Raw genomic sequence first — 21186 nt, 5'->3', positions numbered from 1 at the left:
ACTGGATAACAATTGAAGAAGAAAATCTATTTGAAGTCTGAGAGCTCTTTTTTGGAGCCAAAAACCTCGTCATAAATACGTCTGTTTCTTTCATATTTAATTATAGCTCAATATGATGATTTTTTTTTTTACAAAACGAGCATGTTTGTTTTGGTTTCAGTGCAGCAGTGCAAGAAAAAAACATGGCTGTGAACCGTTTGCAGCTATGCTTGAACGGCCCCTGGACGGCAGCCATCTTGAGGCTGCAGGACGAAATGTCACAGCCCGCCCTTTTGTCCTTGCTGACAAAATAGAGGATGTTCTTTTTGGGGGATTTTTATAATTTGGGAAGAAAGCATGAAGGAACGCTGCAGTATTAGAAAAAACTAACTTGGCATAAATCTTTGTTGTCTTTTGCGTCTTACGTAAGCTATTGTCGGATTTATTTCTTATTATGTTCCTTGTCAACCCTCAGTTTCAGGAAGTACAACTTGTAAATAGTACAAAAAATAGTCAGTGTAGACAATTCATTGCACATATGCTTAATAACCAAATCGATAAATACACACATTAAGATGACTTTCCCCCCATACCGCTGCTATTGAGAATCAAGGGAATCTCCGTAAAATGGCATTATGTAAATGAAATCCCTTGAACATAAATCTGATACCTAAGGCTGAAAACTGATTAAAACCCAATTATAGAAAAGCACCGACTGCTATATGTAATTATTGAATGGAAATCAGAAACAAAAACACTTTTTCATCGACTGAACATGGAATATTTCTTTGTTTTGGTGCTGGAACCAACATATATTACTGCCTTTTTTAGCCTTCTTTTTTCCTTTATCACTTTGTGTCTTGACTGAGCCCTTGAGGTGCCGTTAAAATAAAAAAATAAAAAAGAACTGTATTTTGTTACATATTTGGTAAAGTCATGCGCTCAACAGCTGGTTTTCTCGGCTAAACAAACACGGGTGCTTGTCATGTTACACTATCTTTCACGACTCTAAGCGTCCTTTTCTGTTTTATCAGCAGCTGGTGTGCAAGGGGAACAAGTCTACTCTCTGGGCTCACGTCATCAGTCACAGACTTTATGGGCCCAGTTAGTGTAGCGCTGTCTCTTTAAAGCAGTGACCTGCTAGACCCTTATGTGTCTGGATCAAATTTTATCAGCTACGTCGCTCAGTAGCTTCACTGGGACATTTTATAGGAAAATCCTAGTTCAGCGGGGCCTGTAATCCTGTTAAATTAACTGGGCTTGCATTAGAAAACGAGCACAGGGCCGCGCCGGGGCTCGAGCAGACAGAACTAATTGCGACAAACTGTGTGGATCTTCTAACGCACATGTGTAAAAGTGGCGGCCCGGGGGCCAAATCTGGCCCGCCGCATCATTTTGTGTGGCCCGGGAAAGTAAATCATGAGTGCCGATTTTCTGTTTTAGGATCAAATTAAAATGAAAAGTATAGATGTATATTAAATTTCCTGATTTTCCCCCTTTTAAATCAATAATTGTAATTTTTGAATCCATTTTTTCTTTGTTTTTAGTTAAAAAATCATTTTGTAAAATCTAAAAATATATAAAAAAGCTAAAATAAACATTGTTTTAGATCTATAAAAAACTGAATATTCAGGGCTTTTAATCCAGTTCTTTTAATCCATTTATAAAAGTAAATCTTAATATTATATCTAAAATGGTCCAGCCCACATGAAATCGAGTTGACGTTAACGCGGCCCGCGAACCAACCCGAGTCTGACACCCTTGCTCTAACGTGTTGTGGGAGAACATGCAAACTACACACAGGTGGACCGACCTGGATTTGAACCCAGGTCCCCCACTGTGAGGCCGACGCGCTACCCACCCATTTCATAAAATTTTCCATGTTTACTTTGTTACAAGAATTCCTTTCCCTACACAAACAACAACCAAAACAGCAACAGAATCGGACGTCAACTGCTGGCATCCAATAAATTAACGACGACAAGTTTATGTCAAGTCCATTGAAGAAAGGGAGGAACGTGAGTGTAAATGATTGTTTATCCATACGAGGGCAAACAAACATGCATTAAAAAATAAAGTAGCCGCCTGAAAATGTTTTATGTGGAAAGACTTATTTATAAGAAGACCGTGTCACTGTTACGAGGATGAGCGGCTCAATAAAAGCCAGCCTCAGATATGATGGACGGTGTAATGAAGGAGCTAATGAGGGAGATCAAGACGGTCACAGAGCCAATAAATCAATACAACGGTGCTTACAAAGATACAAGTGCAATCAGTGGTCAGTGCACGGAGAGAAATGGCGGGGGCTTTACAGAGAGGGGCCATACGTGGCAGGGCTTGACATTGTCATGTGCTCAATGTCAGCGAGCGCGCGGCAGATATTTACAGCTTTTCAAAGAGCATCGTAACATTTTATATGCAGAATATGAAACCGAGGAAGAAGCTGCAGCAGGTGATGTGTTTTAATTAAATGTCTTAATAGGAATATGCTCATCATTGCAAGTCGTAGCTCAAGGGAGAAAACCAATCCGAGGTCGTCGCACTTATGGTATGGTGACAAAGCATATTTCCCCACAATTTCCATGTTTTTTTCTTTTTCTACAGGCTTTATACACCAGTCACACACACACAGTTGTTCCAATCCATTTTTTAAAGCTTCTTTGTTCGAGCAGTGTTCTTAAGGAGAACACAGGTCAGGCTTCATGGACGTTACTGTCAAGCGCAGCACGGCGACGATAGGAACGCTGGTAAATTGCATCGGGGAAGATAATGTGCACACGCAGCACAAGAGCGACTAGACCAGGCCAGTCTGGCATGAATACTAATGTGAGCCTCTAATGGTGGAGACCTCCCGGAGCTGCCGTGAAAGGCCAACGCTCAGGGGAAGGATTGGCACGGGCGATAGAGAAGCCTGCACATGCCCTCTGGGGCTTTGCCATTTCTGCAACGCAAACGAGGTGATCAAAAACTGGGGAATCGTATTGCATTTTCAAATTCTGGGAGAATTCTAAATTTAACACTCGGCAGGGAATTTATCGGAACACAGAATCAAGTGTTTAGGAAAGAGAAGTTTAAAGGTGGGCATTTCAGAGAGAAGTTTTTGATTTTTTTTCCCGTTCTTCCAGATCCGTTTGTAGCTTTGTTTTGTATGATACAATTACCGAATTGTGATGAATAAAAACTCACAGTGATCATCATGAAAGAGAATTAAACATTTTAAGAATGAATTCTAGTTTAATTGGTAATGCCCTGCTTTTTTTGTGTATATACAGTGTACACTTTCATTGGTTCATAACATTTTTGTTTGCCAGAAACTCAATGCAAAACCATATCTCAAAGATGTCAAGGACCACTGAGAAAATCTCTTTTGCGGGGATGTTTGCTTAAATAACAAAAATAAATGGCTATGGTTAATTATGCTACCATTGTAAATATGTGTGAACTAAATCTTCTCCACCACAGAATTTGCATCATAATAGAGGCCATCTTGAGTGGGTGCTGCGGGCAGCTTGTTCCCGTTTGGTTTGGGACATAAGAAGCATATTTACATAATCTGAATTAAATGTAAATCAAGCTGTTTCATCTCCCTCTCCCCAGAATTGAGGGGGTAAAACCTGCTCTTGAAAAAAAGCGCCACTCAGCACCTCTTACTTGTGGTCCTGGGGCGATCTTTTATTCAGCAGCCTGGGCGTTTTTTTTTCATTTTTTTTTGAAAATTTACCCCTGATGCCCCCTGAAGAAAACAACTGGGGTGTCACTGGCTTTGTATTTATGCTACAATTTGCCTGTCAATGAGGCTGTTTGGCCTTAATCCTTGTTTAATTGAAAGTGCTGCTTTATACAGGCACACAACTAAGGGTCAAATGCTTGCCACATTAGGAAATAAACCTGCATGTCAGTCTATCAGGCTGTAAAACATGGGTAAACGCAATGGGCAAAGCCACAATGGTGTAACCTTCTTGGATAGTTTTCGCTAGCTGAGTCAAATTCCAGACTTGAACCCCAGAGAGAATAACAGAACAGTTAAGTTAACTCATTCTCTGCCTACGGATAATACGAAAACATTAATTGATTACGTTTTTTTTAAATTATTATTTTCTAAAACATGTAGCCAAGGTTCTAACCTTTTCATGTCAATGGTTTACAAAGAAATATCAAGCTGCATTCACTTGTTGGGTGAAAAAGTGGTTAGCACAGCTGCCTAATAGTTCAATCCTTGGCTGGTTTGGATCTTCCTGTGTGGATTTTGCATGTTCTGCCCATGCCTGCGTGGGTTTTCTCTGGGTGCTCCAGGTTTTTTTCCCCACATCCCAAAAAACATGCACGGTGGCCTAATTAAATGCTCTAACGTGCCTGCAGGTATTAGTAAAGTGTTTGTAAATGGTTGTTTGTCTCATTGTCCCCTGTGATTGGCTGGTATCGTGTCTGTAGTTCGCCGGGATAGGCTTCAGCACCCCCGTGACTCTGATAAGAGTCACGGAAAATGAATCAATGAAAAGAAATGATCCACTGTAAATATTTCTGAATAAAAGCCAAATCCCTAATTCATCTTTTGATGTCAAACTAAAATGTTTGCAGTCTACAAGGGGGAAAATAATTCAACCTTACTGATTGATTTTTAGGGGGAAATGATTTGCTTTGTACTCCTCATCACATACGATCCATTTTACGGCACAGTGGTAGTCTTTGCTTGTGGCTTTGTGTATATAAAGCCCCCGACCCCCAAAAGTAAACATGCTATTTGTGAATGCCGTGACCTACATTGTAATGTTTACAACTCTCCCCTGTGTGATCAGCAGCTAATCAAGCATGGCCTACTTATGCACTGTCAACAAGTACCATGTTGCTAGGGAGAATTCTGAGAAATGAATACATCATCATCAATAACAAAATGATTCATTTTTATCTTGATTACTAATAGTTAATGTTTAAGAAAATGGTTACAGTCAGCTATGGTAAAACTCTACATTTAAAGCAAACTTTGAGGGAGTGGGGGAACCAGTGAATTAGAAATTATTAGAGAGCAGCTATTAAACATTTCCTGCAGTGAAAGATCATATAGTAACGACGTTTAAAAAAAAAAAAGTTAAATTATGTCAAAACGGTTGCTGGCACAGTCCTCCTATGGTTTGGATGCAGCGCTACCTATTGGAAATTTGTAGCTAGTGCCTATTTTTATCATATTTTTCATGTTTTATAGGACGGACAAGCAAATTGCTGAATGATTTTTTTTTAAAAAGCAAGTTTTTGTTAATTATCCATTGAGGATGCCACACACAAAATGAGGCTTTTTATCAAGCTCTGAAAGAACATTTCATTTACACCTCTTTCAATTAGAATATACATTTATTTGAAAATATCAAATAAAATCTACAGCATGGAATACTATGATACTATAATAATTGCATCTAATTTTTATATGTGCTTGAAGGTTTATTAGGGTCTCTGTATGAATTTTGCAGGGTGTTATTTACCATCTTTATATCGACAGGGTCTAAATCAGCCACTATGTTATTCCTCTGGGTGGCAGTATGCACCACAAAAAAGATTACATTCCCTGAGGACTGACCTAAATATCCAAAATGAAATTGTTTTGTGTTATCCTGAGTTTTGATTTGTGTTTCTGATATTCTAAATACATTATATATACAAAAAAAGTTGTGATATGACTATTCAAACACAAGAGAAGCAACCCCTAAATAGCTATTAAAAGGTTTATTCCATCAAGTAACCAATTTCAATTTGTTAGAGAACTTTCACAAGTCACGAGTACACATTAAACACAGTATCACACCCTGGTTTAAGCAGTTGAACTAAAACAATGCTGCCTGTCGAGAGAAGTATTGTTGAATTCTCGCAGAGAAATCATGTCATGCACAGAGCACAATACGGTAAAAAAAAGAAAAGATTTCATTTCAATAATCATCTTGGATGACTACACAGTAGTAAGCCAATAAAGTATTTTAACATCGCCGTGAGACGTTATTTCTGCTCTTTCGAGGAACTTTTCTAAAAGCTATTTGAAGCTCAAAAAGTACAACACCGAGAACATACAAATGTATAATCAGTGATGTTGCTCACATGAAATGTTAAAAATGAGCCATTAGAAGAGCATCATGTTGTAAAATGTGCTGCTTAAAGCCATTTGTACATTTAAATAGGAAAAACAACCACGACCCTGCAGCTCACTACTGATACAAAAACACGGTGCTGAATGGCGAGGACGTCGCCTTGACAACACGATGCTCTGCTGGCCTACAATGGCGAATTAATAACTACGGATGGAATGTTGCCGAAACAACGCACACTTTGGTGGGTTTTCACTCATACAATATGCCCCCCCCTTCATTTGAGCAGGCAGTCTACGTGTGAACATTCAAACTGCACAATGCAACTATAGCATCATCACAGACGAGAAAATAAAAGTAAGATTGAATTCAGCCATTTACAATAAGATGTGACAAAAGCTGCCGCTTTGAAGAAAAAAAAAGGTAAAGCCGTTGTTTTTCTAAATGTGCAAAATACAGAAAATAAATCATGTCTAATAAATAAATAAGTGTGTGAATACACTTTGGTATTCCAACCTGAATAAGGCTGGGCATTTGACGCAATTTTCTACAATGAATCATGAATAACAACAAGTCTGGATAATCTAAACTGCTTTTTCTATGCCACAGTCAGACTAAACAAACAGCCAAAGTTGTGCCATAAATCCACCCTATTCCTATTAGTTTCTTTTCCATTCTACATCTTTTGCATAAACGAAAAAGTACATATATTTGGACAAATAGTGTAATAATAAATAAGAGCTAAAAAATGTGAACCAAAATCAAACAAGTTCTTAAATTAACAGCTAGAAATAGTTATTAAAAAGGTCAAAGTAAAAGAAAATATGGTATTGATAAAATATACAACTAAAAATAACTTTCTCAATTGTATTGTGAAATTAGTGAATGGAAATTTTAACTGAGATAGACAGAAAAGAGAAATTATTATCTTCTTAAAATAATTTCACATCTATTTTTTTCCGCATATTAAATTCATTTCAGTTTAAAAGAGTAATCAACAATCAATTCAATTGCACTCAATGGACAGCATAATGATCACTTAATAAATTAAAAGAATTGTGCCCATCTCTACTAAGAAAAATCCTCAATAAGGTAAATAAATTAAGAACAGCGATACATTACATCTAAAGTGCCTATTCCTTTTTGTCTTGTTCACATCACTATTGTCCTAAGAGAATAAAAATGGACCAACAAACCAAAAGGTAAAGAAGAGAACGACCCAGCGGGAATCCGGAGGACAATCCCCATTTTCCCTGTGTGCGCGCGAGACACCGAGAGGCATCAAAAAGAGCCCTCGTGACCGATTCCTGCTCGGGACGGGTCCGATCAACTCCCCGCAGGGCGAGACTCGGCAGCGTCGCCCGGCGGCCGGTTCTCGTCCGCGCTTCGGTTGGACGTGGCGAGCGCCGAGGAGGAGCTGACCCCGTTGGAGGTGCTGACGGAGCTGTGCTGGATGGCCTCGCTCTGAGGGCTGCCGGGGACCGACATTTCCTCGCAGCTCTCGTCTTTTTCGGCGACTGCGGCGAGGAGCAAAAAAAGAAAACGACTCGAACCGGCTTCCCGAAGCGATGCCGTTAGCATGCTGAGGCCTTTGCTCCTTCTTTAATTAAAGCTCCCAATGTCAATTTAATTGTACATCATGAGGGCGCCCCCTCCCACCTCACTCCTATTTGTTTTTGGTTACCTTGCCAACAACTGCGGCGACAGATGATTACAGCACCTGATTTTAATGATGCTCCCGCTCGAGAGTATGCAAGACTTGGAGTCAAAATGCCACCAGCTGTTAGGCACTTGCCTTGAATTAATTGGATCCTGATGGGGAGGGGGAAGTCGGCAGATTAGACCTACGCTCCGTTTTTGTGCCTGAATGACGCGAGCTACTCAGATGCGGATTTTTAACATCTAAATCGAATATTTAAAAAGCGCAACGCCAGGCGGAACAGTGTCGAAAAAGAAAAGAAACATCACAGCGTGCTTTAGTATGGCAAAACAAACGGCGAAGTACAGTAATACCACTTTTCAGATCGATTATCGCAGATTCACCATATTGTGGCTTGGATTTGCCAAATGTATATGAAGAGTTTATAGTGTAGGATAACTGATACAAATATGAAGGGGGGGGGGGGTGTTATGGGGGTGGTCAGGCATGTCACTATTGGCGACGAATTCACTGGCTACTACAGGGCAGTGTGTACCTTCACCAGTTAAATAATAGTACATGAAATGGAGGGAAAAAAAAGGCAAATTTCAAGTAGAGATTAATTCACTGGCTACTAGAGGGCAGTGTCTATCTTCAGGAGTTAAATAATAGTACATGAAATGGAGGGGGGAAAGGCAAGTCACAAGTGGAGATTATTTCACTGGCCCCGAGAGGCAGTGTCTACTTTCGATAGTTAATATCACAGAGAATGTTTTAAAAAGCCAAATTATATAAAATAAAACACTATCAAACACTTTCTCTACATCGCAGTTATTTACCTATAGTGGCTAGTCTTGGAACCTCTTAACCACAATAAACGAGGTATTACTGTATATCAGTTGTAGTCCAAATACTGATCTCTCACTGCAGTGATGATTCACTGCAGAAAGAATTTGACATTTAATTGCTGTCAATGGCATGTACGAGTTGTTAAAAGACTCCAACACTACTGAATTAGGACAATGAATGCTAATTCTGCTCATTGCCAGGTTGTTTTTGCACCCATTTTAAGAGGGCGCAGATGGCAAATCAAAGTGCAAATGTTCTGACTTTGACCTGTTTATTTGGCTACCACAGGATTAATTGTCAATAGATCCTGTTTGAGCCAAGTTCAAGGGAGCATAATCTGTTGAAAAAGACACGATGTCACACCCCTTAGAGGAGCTTCAACCTTCTCTCTCTCTCTCTCTCGCTCTCTCTCCATTCTTTGAAAGGAGTGCTTAGCAGCAAACAGATGGACGATCCGGTGTGCCAAACACCAGTTGGCTAACCGGAGGGACGGTTTTGAGCACTTTCTTCCCACTTGCCTCAGCCATGGCTGGGCCGTGTGGTCACAGAGGAGAAGTATTTGGGTCTTGTGGGGAAGACCAAAGCAGCTTGGATCAGCCAGAAGGAATTGATGCACTTTACTGAATCAGTCATGTCAGCATTTGACTGGACTCCAACTGAGATTTTCAGCTCGCCCAATTGGATTTATTATGCAGTATAATGAAAAGTGATTGGGTCTCATTTAATAACCGTTCTCTTATGAACAAATCCATCAAATCTCAAACTCTTCTCAAGCCTTTATTGGGCATTTGTAATTTAAGTAGGTGCCAGGCCTAATGTTATAATGAAAGTATACTTATGATGAATTTGCCAATTAAATAGAAGGGTAAAAAGGCAAAATAAATCAAGTCAATGCAGTCATACATGAAGGAGTGTTATTAGGAAAGAGAAAAGGAAAATATTAATGAAGTTGTAATGTTAGGGAGCCTTCATATTTCCAAAAATAAAATTGTTTTATCGCATGAATAAGGTTAAGACAATGAAGTCATATTTCTTTGAGGAAAAAAAACACAATACTATAATACAATAAAAGATATAAAATATTGATTAATCTTGGACTCATGATTATTCCTCTTAACTCATATAATTGTGATTACAATATTGCAAAGTTACTGCTTTGAAATATTTTTTAAAGTTCATAATATCTTACTTTAAATTACATATTTACTAATATATATATATATATATATATATATATATAGTATGAGAGGAAACTTTTATTTAATTGTAAAAAAAAATCAAATAGTATTGGAAGTTAGGAATTATCTGAGCTTGATTTGTGTTTAGTTATAATGAGATCTGTCTTATATCAAAAAGCATATTTTGGCAGGTTTGCTCAGTGTCGGTGGGAAAAATGTTTTTCCAGAGTATATTTGGTTAAACCAATCAAATATTTGTTTGGGTGTCACACGGGTGGCTTAACAATTTCTTTCTCACAGTTACCACCTGTGGTCCCTCAGAAGGATGATAGGAACAAGGATTTGTCTCAAAGTACACCTGTCTAATATTATCTCAACTTGACAAAGTTTTCAGAAATTGGGGGTGTGGGGCGACGCATCAATAGCTCATTCGCTAGCGCTTTGTTTTTCTGGAGCTTATTTCAGAGAAGTTGGCGGCCAGAATCCCAAATCTTAGAATAATAACGCATTACTCACTGTGATAGCCAGCCTTTTTCTGCATGGCGGTAACGGGACAATCTTTATGAGCCAGGAGGAGCTGCTTCAGCTGAGCCACTTCGCTTCTCAGCAGGGTAACTTCACTCTTATTTGGGGGGAAAAAGGAGACACATGGTGACAGTGTTAAATGGTGTCATGGTGGGTAACTGACACAATATGCACATGGCGAAATGGAAGAAGAAAAAATCACTCTAGAGTACAAGGTGGTAGACAGACTTGCAAGTGCCCCAATTTATGAGTTTTTCCAAGTTAAGCTCGATAGACATCCAATCCCTTTTGAGTGGGATCTCAGTCAAAATGGATTCGGCGTCCATTGCCTCAATGAATGACAATCCACGATGCACTATCGGGTAAGCTCTGTAATTGCGGGCAAAAACTTTGAAGATGCTGCTGAGATTTACATCCGTGCATTGTTAAGAGTTCCCAATGGGGGCAAGGATTTCCACACGTAATTTAAAAAGAAAAAAGAAAAAAAAACAGGCAACATTGGGCTGAAGGTGACTATAACTGGATTTAGTACGACCGTGGCGCATGGAACAATGGCTGGCAGATTTAAGATCCCTCTCCTCGTCTTTAAGAGGAAGCAATTGGCACAGTCTATTAGTCTAAGGGGCACCAATGTATTTGATTCCATCTGTGTAGTTAAGATGAGTTTTTCAGAATAAAAGTATTGGAGAACAGATTTAAAGACAAATAGAGAGACTATATGTATTGTATTTTGTTATATACTCACCAACCCCAATACAAAGTGGACCAATTTACAGGGCCTGGGTTAAAATTGCTAAATAATTACTTTAAAAAGTTTTTTTGAATGTAGCCAATAAAAACATAAATGAAATGAGCTATGTTAATACCGTACTTTGCTTCAGACTCTTCGTTTGCATGAAGTTGGGTGTCCTGAGAGACGCCTCATTAAAAAGCCAGTTAAGGACCATGCTGAAATAATCGCGCGCTATTAGACGCAAATTTTCGGATCAGCTGGCCCGTGCCCGTATCACAGTGCACTATTATTCCCTTTTCCTGCAACCTTTCCATCCAAAGAGACATCGGTTTATCTTGCTCATATCAAATCACATTTCCTCTGCTGACTACCTGTCTACCTGAATATCAACCACCCCAACCTTGTCGATGTCCTTCCCCTCCCTCCAGCCTCTACATAAAGAAACAAGATGATGCGACATAAACACAACATCTTATTTAATTGTCTGGAACACTGATGTGCAGCCCCGACTAAAATATGTCAACAGTGATGGCGGGTAGGTGAACTGCGTCGAACTTGTCAGCGTGGCATCCCTAATTGCTTCCAGCGAAATGACGGTTCAAGCAGACACCTTTTCCGCTGAGAGTTTGGAGGCTATTTAGCAAACTGCTGAAACAAAAGCGAGGACACGCTTGTGCGCGGCCGACATCTGGAGGAAACATCTTTATTGACAGCCACGTATCGATGGATACGAAGGCCTCCGGCACACGAGCGCCTCTGCCGTCATGCGGCGTCCCTCCTTAATGTGTTTTAATGACTTCATCGCAAGAGAAGGAAAAGTGCCCGCATACGCTTATCAGTGGCGGAGTACCTGGAGTTGTCCGTTTACAGAGTGGAAGTCATCCGCCTTCTTCTCCAAGGACTGCACCCACACTTTCCTTTTCTGTCTACAGCGCGAGGCTGCCGCCCTGTTGCGCTCCAGGAACTTGCGCCGCTTCTCGTCTGGGTCGTCACTTGTGGTTCGGCGCCGCCGCCCGCTTGTGCTTGGAGGGTTTGTTGCGGGGGGCACCGGGGAAGCCTGCCACAAATTCAAGTCAATAGTAAAACCGGCATCGCGTTTGCTTATGGGGACAAACTTACAGATGTCTCCGTCGTGGAGGTTGCTGGCTGTTGCAACGAATGTGCAGAGGATTCTTTACTGGCAGACGGCTGGTTGGAGGCCAGGCCGAGGGATGTAGAAGCGGTCGGAGCGGGAATCGGGGCCGGAGAAGCAGGAGCGGCAGTGTGCGTTACGGCGCTGCTCTGGACTTCGCTGCCATCACCATTGGTTAGTGCCGGAAGCTGCTGGTTTAGCAAGCCATTGACTTTCTGCCAAGGAAGATACCGCGCATTATCAGAATGATAATTAAATGATTGCACTGTTTCTACTTGACTATGAATGGGATGGCCAGTAGAATACTCGATTCTAAAAGTATTCCATAGCAGCTTCCTTAACTGGATTGACACCACAAGGATAGAATACCCGCGAAAGCGCACACACGGGATTCCTAGCAATGATAACACATGCATCACGCATCAGCCAACAAGGTGAAAGACAATGAGCCCTTCGAAACACTAACAAAGTGAGAGGCGATACATTTACATGAGAAAACAGAAGAGCACATTATTCTAGCAAGTACCTTTGCCAGACCAATCTATCTACCAAATGAGTTTATGGCGTAATACCCTTCCAGAAGCTCTTCTGGCGGAAACAAGATATTATTCTCTCCGAATGGCCCCGAGAAAGTGGGGGAAGCCAGTCAGATTCATATTTCATCTCTGCCATGGAAAGCTCATCAGTGTAATAACCCTCCCTCTCATGGGTGTTATCCAACCATCTGCTACTATATTACTTATCTTTATTTTGCAACTAATTAACAGTATAATCTTCTAAATTCAGCAAGTTAATTATCATTATTGTGGTCTTTGCAGCATCATCAGTCCTTGTAAAGCGCCGTCTCTGCGCGGCGCTCCCCCAACCGCCCGCCTCCCCTCAGGTTGAGCAGGGGTCTGTTTCCTTGACGTGGGCTCATTAGGTGTTTGCTGATGAGCTGAGTGCAATGGGAGGTGCCGGGAAAGAGAGAGAGAGAGAGAGAGGAAGTGGGGGGATGCAGGTCAGGAAGGATTCTGCTGAACAAAAAGGTTCCATGCCGGGTGAGGCCGACTCAAAGTGTCACGCTGAGCATGTGCCGGGATGCCCCCAGCTGGGTCTGGCCAGAAACCCCCCTTACGGTGAAGTGCTGTACGCCATCTCCATGTTTGTCATCTCTGCGCCCCACGAAAGCGAAACAACACCCCCTGTCCTCCTTGTACAACCCGGTCAGGATCAATCTCTCTGTGCCAACACTAACGGCTCCTGTCCACAGTTTATCTGTTAATTTCGAGCAGCAACGCATGCTGTGAACACTTATAGGTTCTCTGATATGTGCTCCATCACGTTGCCACACATTTTGAAACACCCTCATTCTGTTATTTTTTTTTTTTAGTTTTTAACAATGGAGGAATTTGCTGCAAGATTGTAGGAGCATTTTGCCATTGATTTATCAGAGCGCATCATGGATACAAAGGACACTTAAAATCACAACAATGTAAAATATGGTGAGATAGTTTTTTCAATAAATAATTGTATGCACTCTCAGGATGAGATCCAATACTTACATAGTTTCTTAAAATTATGATGACATCAAACTAATTTCATTTTTTTGAAAGATGTGTCACCTGTTTGTTGACAACACATTTGTATTAGAAATACTAAGTAAACATTTCCTTATTTTTATTTGAACATCCAATTTTATGAAACAATTTCCCTGCTATTCAAAAACTGTTCAGGGATCGAGTGAGTTCTATTCAACAGTACATTTCAAAATGTAAATGTCTGTACTGACAAAGCGGGAGAATAATTGTGGATATTAAATTACAAATACAATCAATATTCCTTGGATAATACTTTCATAATATAAACTAACAATCACAACATGACTGCACCACTTTTGTCAAAGTAACGTGATAGACGAATCTACTTAAAGGTCTAATACTGTATATAAACTGCTATATTTGAGCAAGTAACTCATAAATATTTGATGTCAAAATACAATAACGATTAAATACTAGTTTTACCTCGGACTGGGCAGGCTCTGGCTGAGGCGAGGGGGGTCCGGGGATGCCGGGGACGTTAGGCACTACGGTGACAGGTCTGACAAGCTGACAGCAGAGACACACCAGCTCAAAATTAGTCTTCGCCCCGAAAGGGTGGCCCCATGCTCCCACCCCCACAAAACACACACACACATATATGCAGCAGATTTCCCTCATATCTCAGCCTCATTATGTCGGATGGCCCGTTATTTTGTGGAAGCGGCGCCACATGGTGATGCTGTGTGTGCTTGCTAATGAACCTCTGCCTGGCTGTGTGAGAGCATATGGGCAGGGAAGCTGAAAAAGGCACGAGAGCAAGTTGAAGGTCCACAAGCATGACTTAAGATGTGGATGGGTCAGTTGTGGAGGCAGAGATAGAATGTCCGTTCTCAGATAAATTTTCATTACATAATTTCAGATTTTACAAGAGAGTGTTTTTTTTCCCTATTAAATTAGTACAAAGGCACGCAGTTATTTCAATGGGAAAATTGGCTTGGTAAGTGTGTAAACTGAGTTACAAGCGTGGTAGCAGTACAAGCTAAAATCGTAAGTCAAAGCACAACTTTATAGATCCTCCACCTCGCACAAGATTCATAACCCGAGCACGAGTCGTGCTTATAAATGGGATCGCAAAACACATTAGTGCTAATCCGTGTGTTCTGCCAGAAATCAACAACGTTGATTCGACTTGAACAAGGACAAATGACAAAGTGTTCTGGAAAGGCTCCTGTTGTGCTTCAGCCAATTCCCGCGTATTCGTCACAGCCGTACAAAGTCCATTACTTCCCTCGCTCGCTCCCTAGATTCAAATTGACTGCCAAATCTTTGGTGCCAAAGTCGTAAATAGTCCCTGCTGTCCAAGAGAACTAGAGACGAGCAAGGACAAAATGTGGCATTAATCAATCACTAAGTGCTGTCTGAACATCGCTTGAGCAGCACTTGTGGTTACTTGGCACGTGGAATGGACACGTGACCCTCGTCTGCCACGCTGACCAATCACAATTAAGAGACTTCAAACTCAATGTTTTCATTTTCAAGGCGTGAAGAACACACAGGTGAGCATGTTGTGACTTTTAGTTGAGCGTATTTTTCCACATCAGTCAGCTATGGGCGCTAAGGCAACACAGTACAGCAGGGGACTAATGCTTAATAATGAGAGTGACCTTTCCAATTTCAACCACAATAGTAATATTTTATATTTCAGTTAGTTTTTCAGTTGGGACATTCAAGACTTAATTAGCCATCAGAAATATCAAGAACATTTGCAGTTCTGTATTACTGGCTTGTTACTTACCGGGATTGTAGTGGGAATATGTACATTGGAACTGGTAATGGACGCTGGAATGGCGATGGGCATGGTCTGGCCGTTGGGCAGCTGTAAGAGGACGGGGAAGGTGCCAGACACTGGCCTACAGCAGGAAACACAAGACATCACGGTTAGGTCAGTTGTTCATACAAAACATATTCACATCTTAAGAAAAAGACACATAAGTGACGGGAATGGCAATATAAAAACAATATTCTACCACATTCAAGCAACAACTGATGGCAAATTGAAGAAACACTCAAGCTCAAGCAATATGACTTGATGCACCCTATTAAGTCTTGATTCTGTGAGGCAAAAAATAAAATAAATAAACCCAACAACATAGCTACAAGATAGCTTCCACCTTGCACCGCGTATTACCTGACAAACAAATCACATTGACAAACAGCAAAAGCACTAACGGAAGGTTGGTTTGCCATTACATGAAGACTCCATTCCAACTTGTGTGTGACAATCACATAAGAATGTATGTTTAACAGAAATAGTGGTGCCTTCAGATAAATTGGATTTGTCCCGTGACCACTCTTGACTCAAAGCACTTTTTTCTTAAATCGCATTTCACAATTGGAATGAATGGTATGGCAATTATCCATTCTAGTTGCATTTGCATTTGAAATACTAAGTCAGAGTTAAGATAGTGGGGGACGTTCTTAAGGCGGCGTAGTTTGTTATTTGCATCACTAACGTTAATGGTTTTATGTTTAGTTGAAATTAAAGCCTGTTATTTAATAAATTAACCACTAAATACAAAAATACTACGGGGTGGGAAGAAAAAAAAGGCTTAAATAAGAGCTTGTATCATTCTACCCTTCAAGTCATTTCCGTCATATCTCAAGTCACCACTGTACACCTATTTGTTCTACGGGCCGGGGTATTGTACATCTTGAAAAAAAATAAAAATAAAAACTATCACAGCCAAAATAAAAAGTCTGAAAATTTCACTGAAATTAAAAAGAGAACAAGCACATGCCTCTCTATGACAAAACTGCACCAAAAGTAATTTAGAATGAAATGGCGATTGAAGAAATTAACTTGATTTATTTTTTTTGCTCTTTCCAAAAGGGAAATTTTGAGTTACTTACACTATAGCCCTACTAGTGGATGGGACCTGGGTTATAACAGAGCTAGATGTTGGCGATGGGAGCGCTTGCTGTATAACAACATTAGCCTCTGAGGTGGCTAGGAGTACATTGGGAACTTGGAGGGATGCAGGATGGACTATAGTGGATGTTGGCAGTGAGGTTGGCTGCAAAGATAAGTCCTGGAAACACCACACAAGCTCAGCTGCATCAACAGCGGACATGTCTTTTTTTGTCTCAGTGTTTAACAAGGAAAGAGATGAAGAAAAGAGAAAGCATTAGTTTGGTGAAAATAACAATTTCCTATTTCGTGTCAGAAAAAGTGTGCATTATCTTTAACCTCAAGCCGTGATGTCCAATACAGTGGAAGCTCCAAAGTTGAATTCATTTGTTCTAACCACAAAACTACATCGTTAGAATACCGCTGTTATTAAATGTAAGAAGACATTTTTAAACTACCATGAAGGACATTTTAGGTCTTGCAATAGAGTGCTGGAAAGTACTATATACAGAGTGATATTGTCACCTAGTGGTGTTTTACATGTGTTGCTAGTCTTTAATACGTTTTAATGTGTTTTAAGAATGTGAATGGTGTAACGCTTTTTGATATCATGATTTCAGTCTATATCACAATTTATTTCCCTACTGTGGGTGGGTTTCGAATATACCAATCACATTAAATTGAGGTTCCATGCATTCTCAAACACTGAAATGACCTTTTTGCCTGCATGCAATTTGGGGAATTTTGACTTTGGAGGTTCCACTATCACCTAATGAACTAGTATGTGGATATTAGTAGGAGTGAATTTAAAGAAGCAAACGAGAAGCAAAATTCTGAGATTTGATTTAGCAGAGAGCAAAAGCAGTGTTTCACCTTCTCGTCGTTTGTCGTAGACTCCGGGTGAGGAAGAGGGCTACCTCGATGGGCCTCCAGGGTGGCAGGTTCTTCGGTTTTGTTGCGTATGACAGGAGTGGCCAGCGGTGACAAATCCAGGGGTAACTGCGGTAAAGTCAAGTAAATGAGCATGTTCGGACAACATAGATATCATCCTGTTAACTGCTTGGTTTACAACCTTTTTCATGTCATCGTCAGTCCCTTTTTTGAAGTCATGATCGAAGGGGCTTGTGAGTTCATTAAAGAGTCCAACCTCCTCGCAGTTCTTTAAAAAACGTGTAGGTGTGGGTGTCTGGTCTGCAAGGAAATCAATGCTGAAGAACACAATTCCAAGAGAAAAACAAGCGAATGTCAGAACTCCGTTAGCTTATACCAGCAATAATGACACTATCGGTCCTGGCCGGACCAAACTTGAGGGTCATCTCATGTTTGTGCTTGTGCACAGCCAAGTGGTCTTCATTTGTAAATCTCTGCGAGGGGGAAAAAGAAGACCATCAGGACAACATCATGATGCTTGGACCAGAAAATAATGGTTTGAATGAAGAATAGAGTAAAGATATAGGACACAGTCACCTGTCCACATCCAGGAGCAGTGCATTGGAAAGGTTTATCATCACTCATATTAAGGGTTTCCTGTTGCGTCAGCCTGAAATGGGTGATGGAAACAACTGGTTTATATGAGCATGTTGTGGCTTCATCATCGTGTCTTAATGTTTTATCCGTTGTTTCAATAGAACTACCGTTTAAATTGGAAAAGGCCACGGTAAACGGCATGGAGGCAATCAAAAACAGGTGAAGTGTAGACAAAGCAATAGGGAGATGGGCGTTTACTACAGTTGTTGACAATGGATTTTAACATTACGTCTTCACTTTTGATGGCATCGTTCTACTGAGCGACTATCACTTATCGCTTTGATTTATGATTTAATCTCAATTGCAATAAATGTAATTGAATGTGGTACAAAAGTCGCGTAGTAAGCGAGCATCTCGTCGCCTCCATGAAACAGCGTCCGTGAACTACAATCGTCGCCATATTTAGCGTTTTACCAAAAGCGGCCATCATTTTTGCAGTGAAAGACTTTCTCGGAAACAAATACGCTAACTTGTTTCGTTAAGATCGTTTCACAGATGAGCGTTTTAAGCATTCCCCGAGTTTATGTGGGTTTACTTACCCCTTACACCAGCCAGTGCCCTCCTTGGATTTTTCTAAAATCCCACGTCTAGGCTCAGGTATCGCGAGAAGTGTTGGAGCGCTTCCGTATACGTCACAGAATGACATCATCCACAGAATATTGCCCAATCTGGAGTATGGCAGTACTACATAGAATACGGTTTTCAGGTAGCTAACAGATGATTTTTATTTTTCGCCCATAAAAGGGATTTTTTTTTGCAATCAACTACATCCAATTTCTCATTAGGTTTTATTTCAGCCAAAAGAATTATTCTGTTGCACCTAGTAAATCCACTAAAGCTATTTTGTGATTGCAAGGTTTCTAGTTTATAGGTAGTTCTGATTTGTAGTCAAATCAACCAGTCCCAGGTAAATAAAAAGTAAACATTACATTCAGTTATTTTAAACTTTCTAATTTATTTCATGCCATTTACAGAAGCCACACTCACCTGCAGCTTTAAAGCAGAACTACTGTGTCAAACTGCATTTTTACCAATGACTCATTAATAGTGGACCCTTCCAAAATAAGCTTCAGTGAGATCTCTCAGAAAGCAATGCAAGTATTTTGCAGAATAGGGGACATTCAGAAAGCTGCTTTAGGTTTGTCAAAAAATATTCCAGATATTACAATGTTAAATAGCCAAATACATGTATTTTAATCATGTCATTTGTTACATTTAAACAATACATGTTTTTGCCCATTTTGACAGTGCCTGAATGAATTGACTTTAAGTGAACATTTCCTTGACACCAACACGGAACGAATTCAGGAAGCCACAAAGTGTAGTCACGTTTGTAATGAAAGTTGGACAGCAGTTTTACATAGCAAACAGAATGAGGAAAGCAACCATCAAACAGAACAGTCCCATGGCTTCAGACAGGGCAAATCCCAGGATAGCATAGGAGAACAGTTGCTGCTTCAGAGATGGGTTCCTGCAAAATGGTATAAAATAGTCAAGGATCTAAACAAAAAAAATCATTAAGTGTTGATCCATAAAAATGCAGCATACCTGGCGTAGCCAATAATCAGACTGCCAAACACGGTCCCGATTCCAGCACCGGATCCAGCCACACCGACTGTGGCAGCTCCGGCACCGATAAACTTGGCGGCGGTGTCGATGTCCCGGCTCACCGCGCTTGTTTGGAAGCTCCTCAGTGCAACCTGAGTGAGGGGGCTAAGTGGCATCAAAGCAGCAGTGTTCTGGAATAAAATAATAAGAATAAGTATCAGTAGTCACAAAAAATCCACAATTTTACCAAAACTCATTTGTAAAAGCAGGCATTCACAGATCTTTCAAAATCTTTAGTTATTTGCCCTTTTTGTGTTCAAACCAAAGCTATGACTAGAAAAAGAAAATATTGATTGGCGCAGTCTTGCTAAGTATAATAGAAAACGTGCTTTTCCACCATTCTGCATTTGTGATAGAAAATATGCACTCTGGCTCAAAAGTCATGACACTTTACTGGTGATGGTTAAATATATAAATATTTTTCTATTCAAAACATTTTATGATTAATGCCCAAAAAGATGTGGCCCTAATCAAGATCCATTGTACATTTATGCCCTTACCTCTGTTTTGACCTCAGGCCTGGACAGGACAGAGGCAGACAGGGGTCTGTAAAGAGCCCGGGAACCAGCACGGACCTGCAACAGCGTATGGATGTTAACAATTTCCTTTCTACAATAATTTAGCAATTCAGACATAGGTAGAGGTACTAAGAATCATTAATCCGCCCATCTTAATCACCATGTATGACAGGCAACATTACTTTAGGAGTGTACCAATTGATATCCGTCTAAAATGTTTAAAAAAGGACGATCTTATCAATGTAATGTCATTTTTGCTTAAGATATTGCACCAGATAAGTAAAAAGATGCTTAATGGCTGTTTGGAGCTCATAAAACAAGAATTAGCATTGAGTAAATGACCTTAGCAAGTAGCCCCCATTGCGCGCAATAGCTGCAAACAAGGAGTAGAGCAAATTGCGCCCTGTAATGCAAGTTAGGTGTATTGTGAACAACATCACGTCAAAAATAAGGGAATCTTGTAATAAAAACGACAGCAAAACTCTATTTTAGCATGAGCTATTTAGCAATGCTACAGATACCCTTGCCATTCAAGCCCTAGTCAAGTTCATTCATAGATAGGCCCGCCCTGGTTTGACGGCGAGATCCAAGACGCAAGATTTGTTATTTAAATCGACAAAATGCACAAATGACAATAGACTCACCAGAGCCGGCGTGGAAACGAACTTTGCACAGGCGTACATCTTCTAATTTAAGTAATTTCTAACCGGTTCGGTCGAATCTGGTTGAAGCCCGGGTCTCTCTGAAGAGGGAAGAGCAGAGAACTAAGGTCAAACGATTGTCAAAATGCTTAACAGAGAAAATAATGAAATTCTTATGCGCATAGACGTGTATTCTACAGAATATTAGACTTTGCACGCGGTAATTCTACGTTTGACTAAAGGATGATTAAGGATATGAGCTATGAAAAGTAAGCGGAAGGTAGCTAGCGACTCACCGACTGCAGAGGACGAACCACAGTGGAAGAATACGCATGCGCGGCAGGATTAATACAGAGACCCG

At 40.5% G+C, this 21186-nt stretch overlaps 2 protein-coding genes across 4 annotated transcripts; both read right to left on the bottom strand.

The window, feature by feature from the left end:
* Positions 1–5679: 5679 nt before the first annotated feature.
* On the bottom strand, positions 5680–18734 carry atf2 (activating transcription factor 2). Of its 3 annotated transcripts, none has more exons than XM_077616457.1 (12): positions 18598–18734; positions 17999–18071; positions 17799–17895; positions 17604–17722; positions 17405–17530; positions 16534–16712; positions 15419–15533; positions 14107–14190; positions 12091–12318; positions 11822–12028; positions 10230–10335; positions 5680–7564 (listed from the first exon to the last, which is right to left on the bottom strand). In XM_077616457.1, the coding sequence occupies exons 1-12, from the start codon at positions 18705–18707 to the stop codon at positions 7374–7376; spliced, it is 1635 nt and encodes a 544-aa protein (XP_077472583.1). In that variant the 5' UTR covers positions 18708–18734; the 3' UTR covers positions 5680–7373. The 3 variants fall into 3 exon arrangements, with proteins under 3 accessions (XP_077472583.1, XP_077472582.1, XP_077472584.1); XM_077616456.1 differs by lacking the exon at positions 18598–18734 and adding an exon at positions 18166–18582; XM_077616458.1 differs by lacking the exons at positions 14107–14190; positions 18598–18734 and adding an exon at positions 18166–18582.
* Positions 18735–18993: 259 nt separating this feature from the next.
* atp5mc3a (ATP synthase membrane subunit c locus 3a) lies at positions 18994–21186 on the bottom strand. Its single transcript, XM_077617586.1, has 5 exons — positions 21122–21186; positions 20829–20926; positions 20167–20241; positions 19607–19797; positions 18994–19529 (listed from the first exon to the last, which is right to left on the bottom strand). The coding sequence occupies exons 2-5, from the start codon at positions 20865–20867 to the stop codon at positions 19415–19417; spliced, it is 420 nt and encodes a 139-aa protein (XP_077473712.1). The 5' UTR covers positions 20868–20926; positions 21122–21186; the 3' UTR covers positions 18994–19414.

This window comes from Stigmatopora argus, chromosome 13 (genome assembly GCF_051989625.1).
Source record: "Stigmatopora argus isolate UIUO_Sarg chromosome 13, RoL_Sarg_1.0, whole genome shotgun sequence".
Taxonomy (NCBI): domain Eukaryota; kingdom Metazoa; phylum Chordata; class Actinopteri; order Syngnathiformes; family Syngnathidae; genus Stigmatopora; species Stigmatopora argus.
This window is presented reverse-complemented; position numbering and strand designations above follow the sequence as displayed.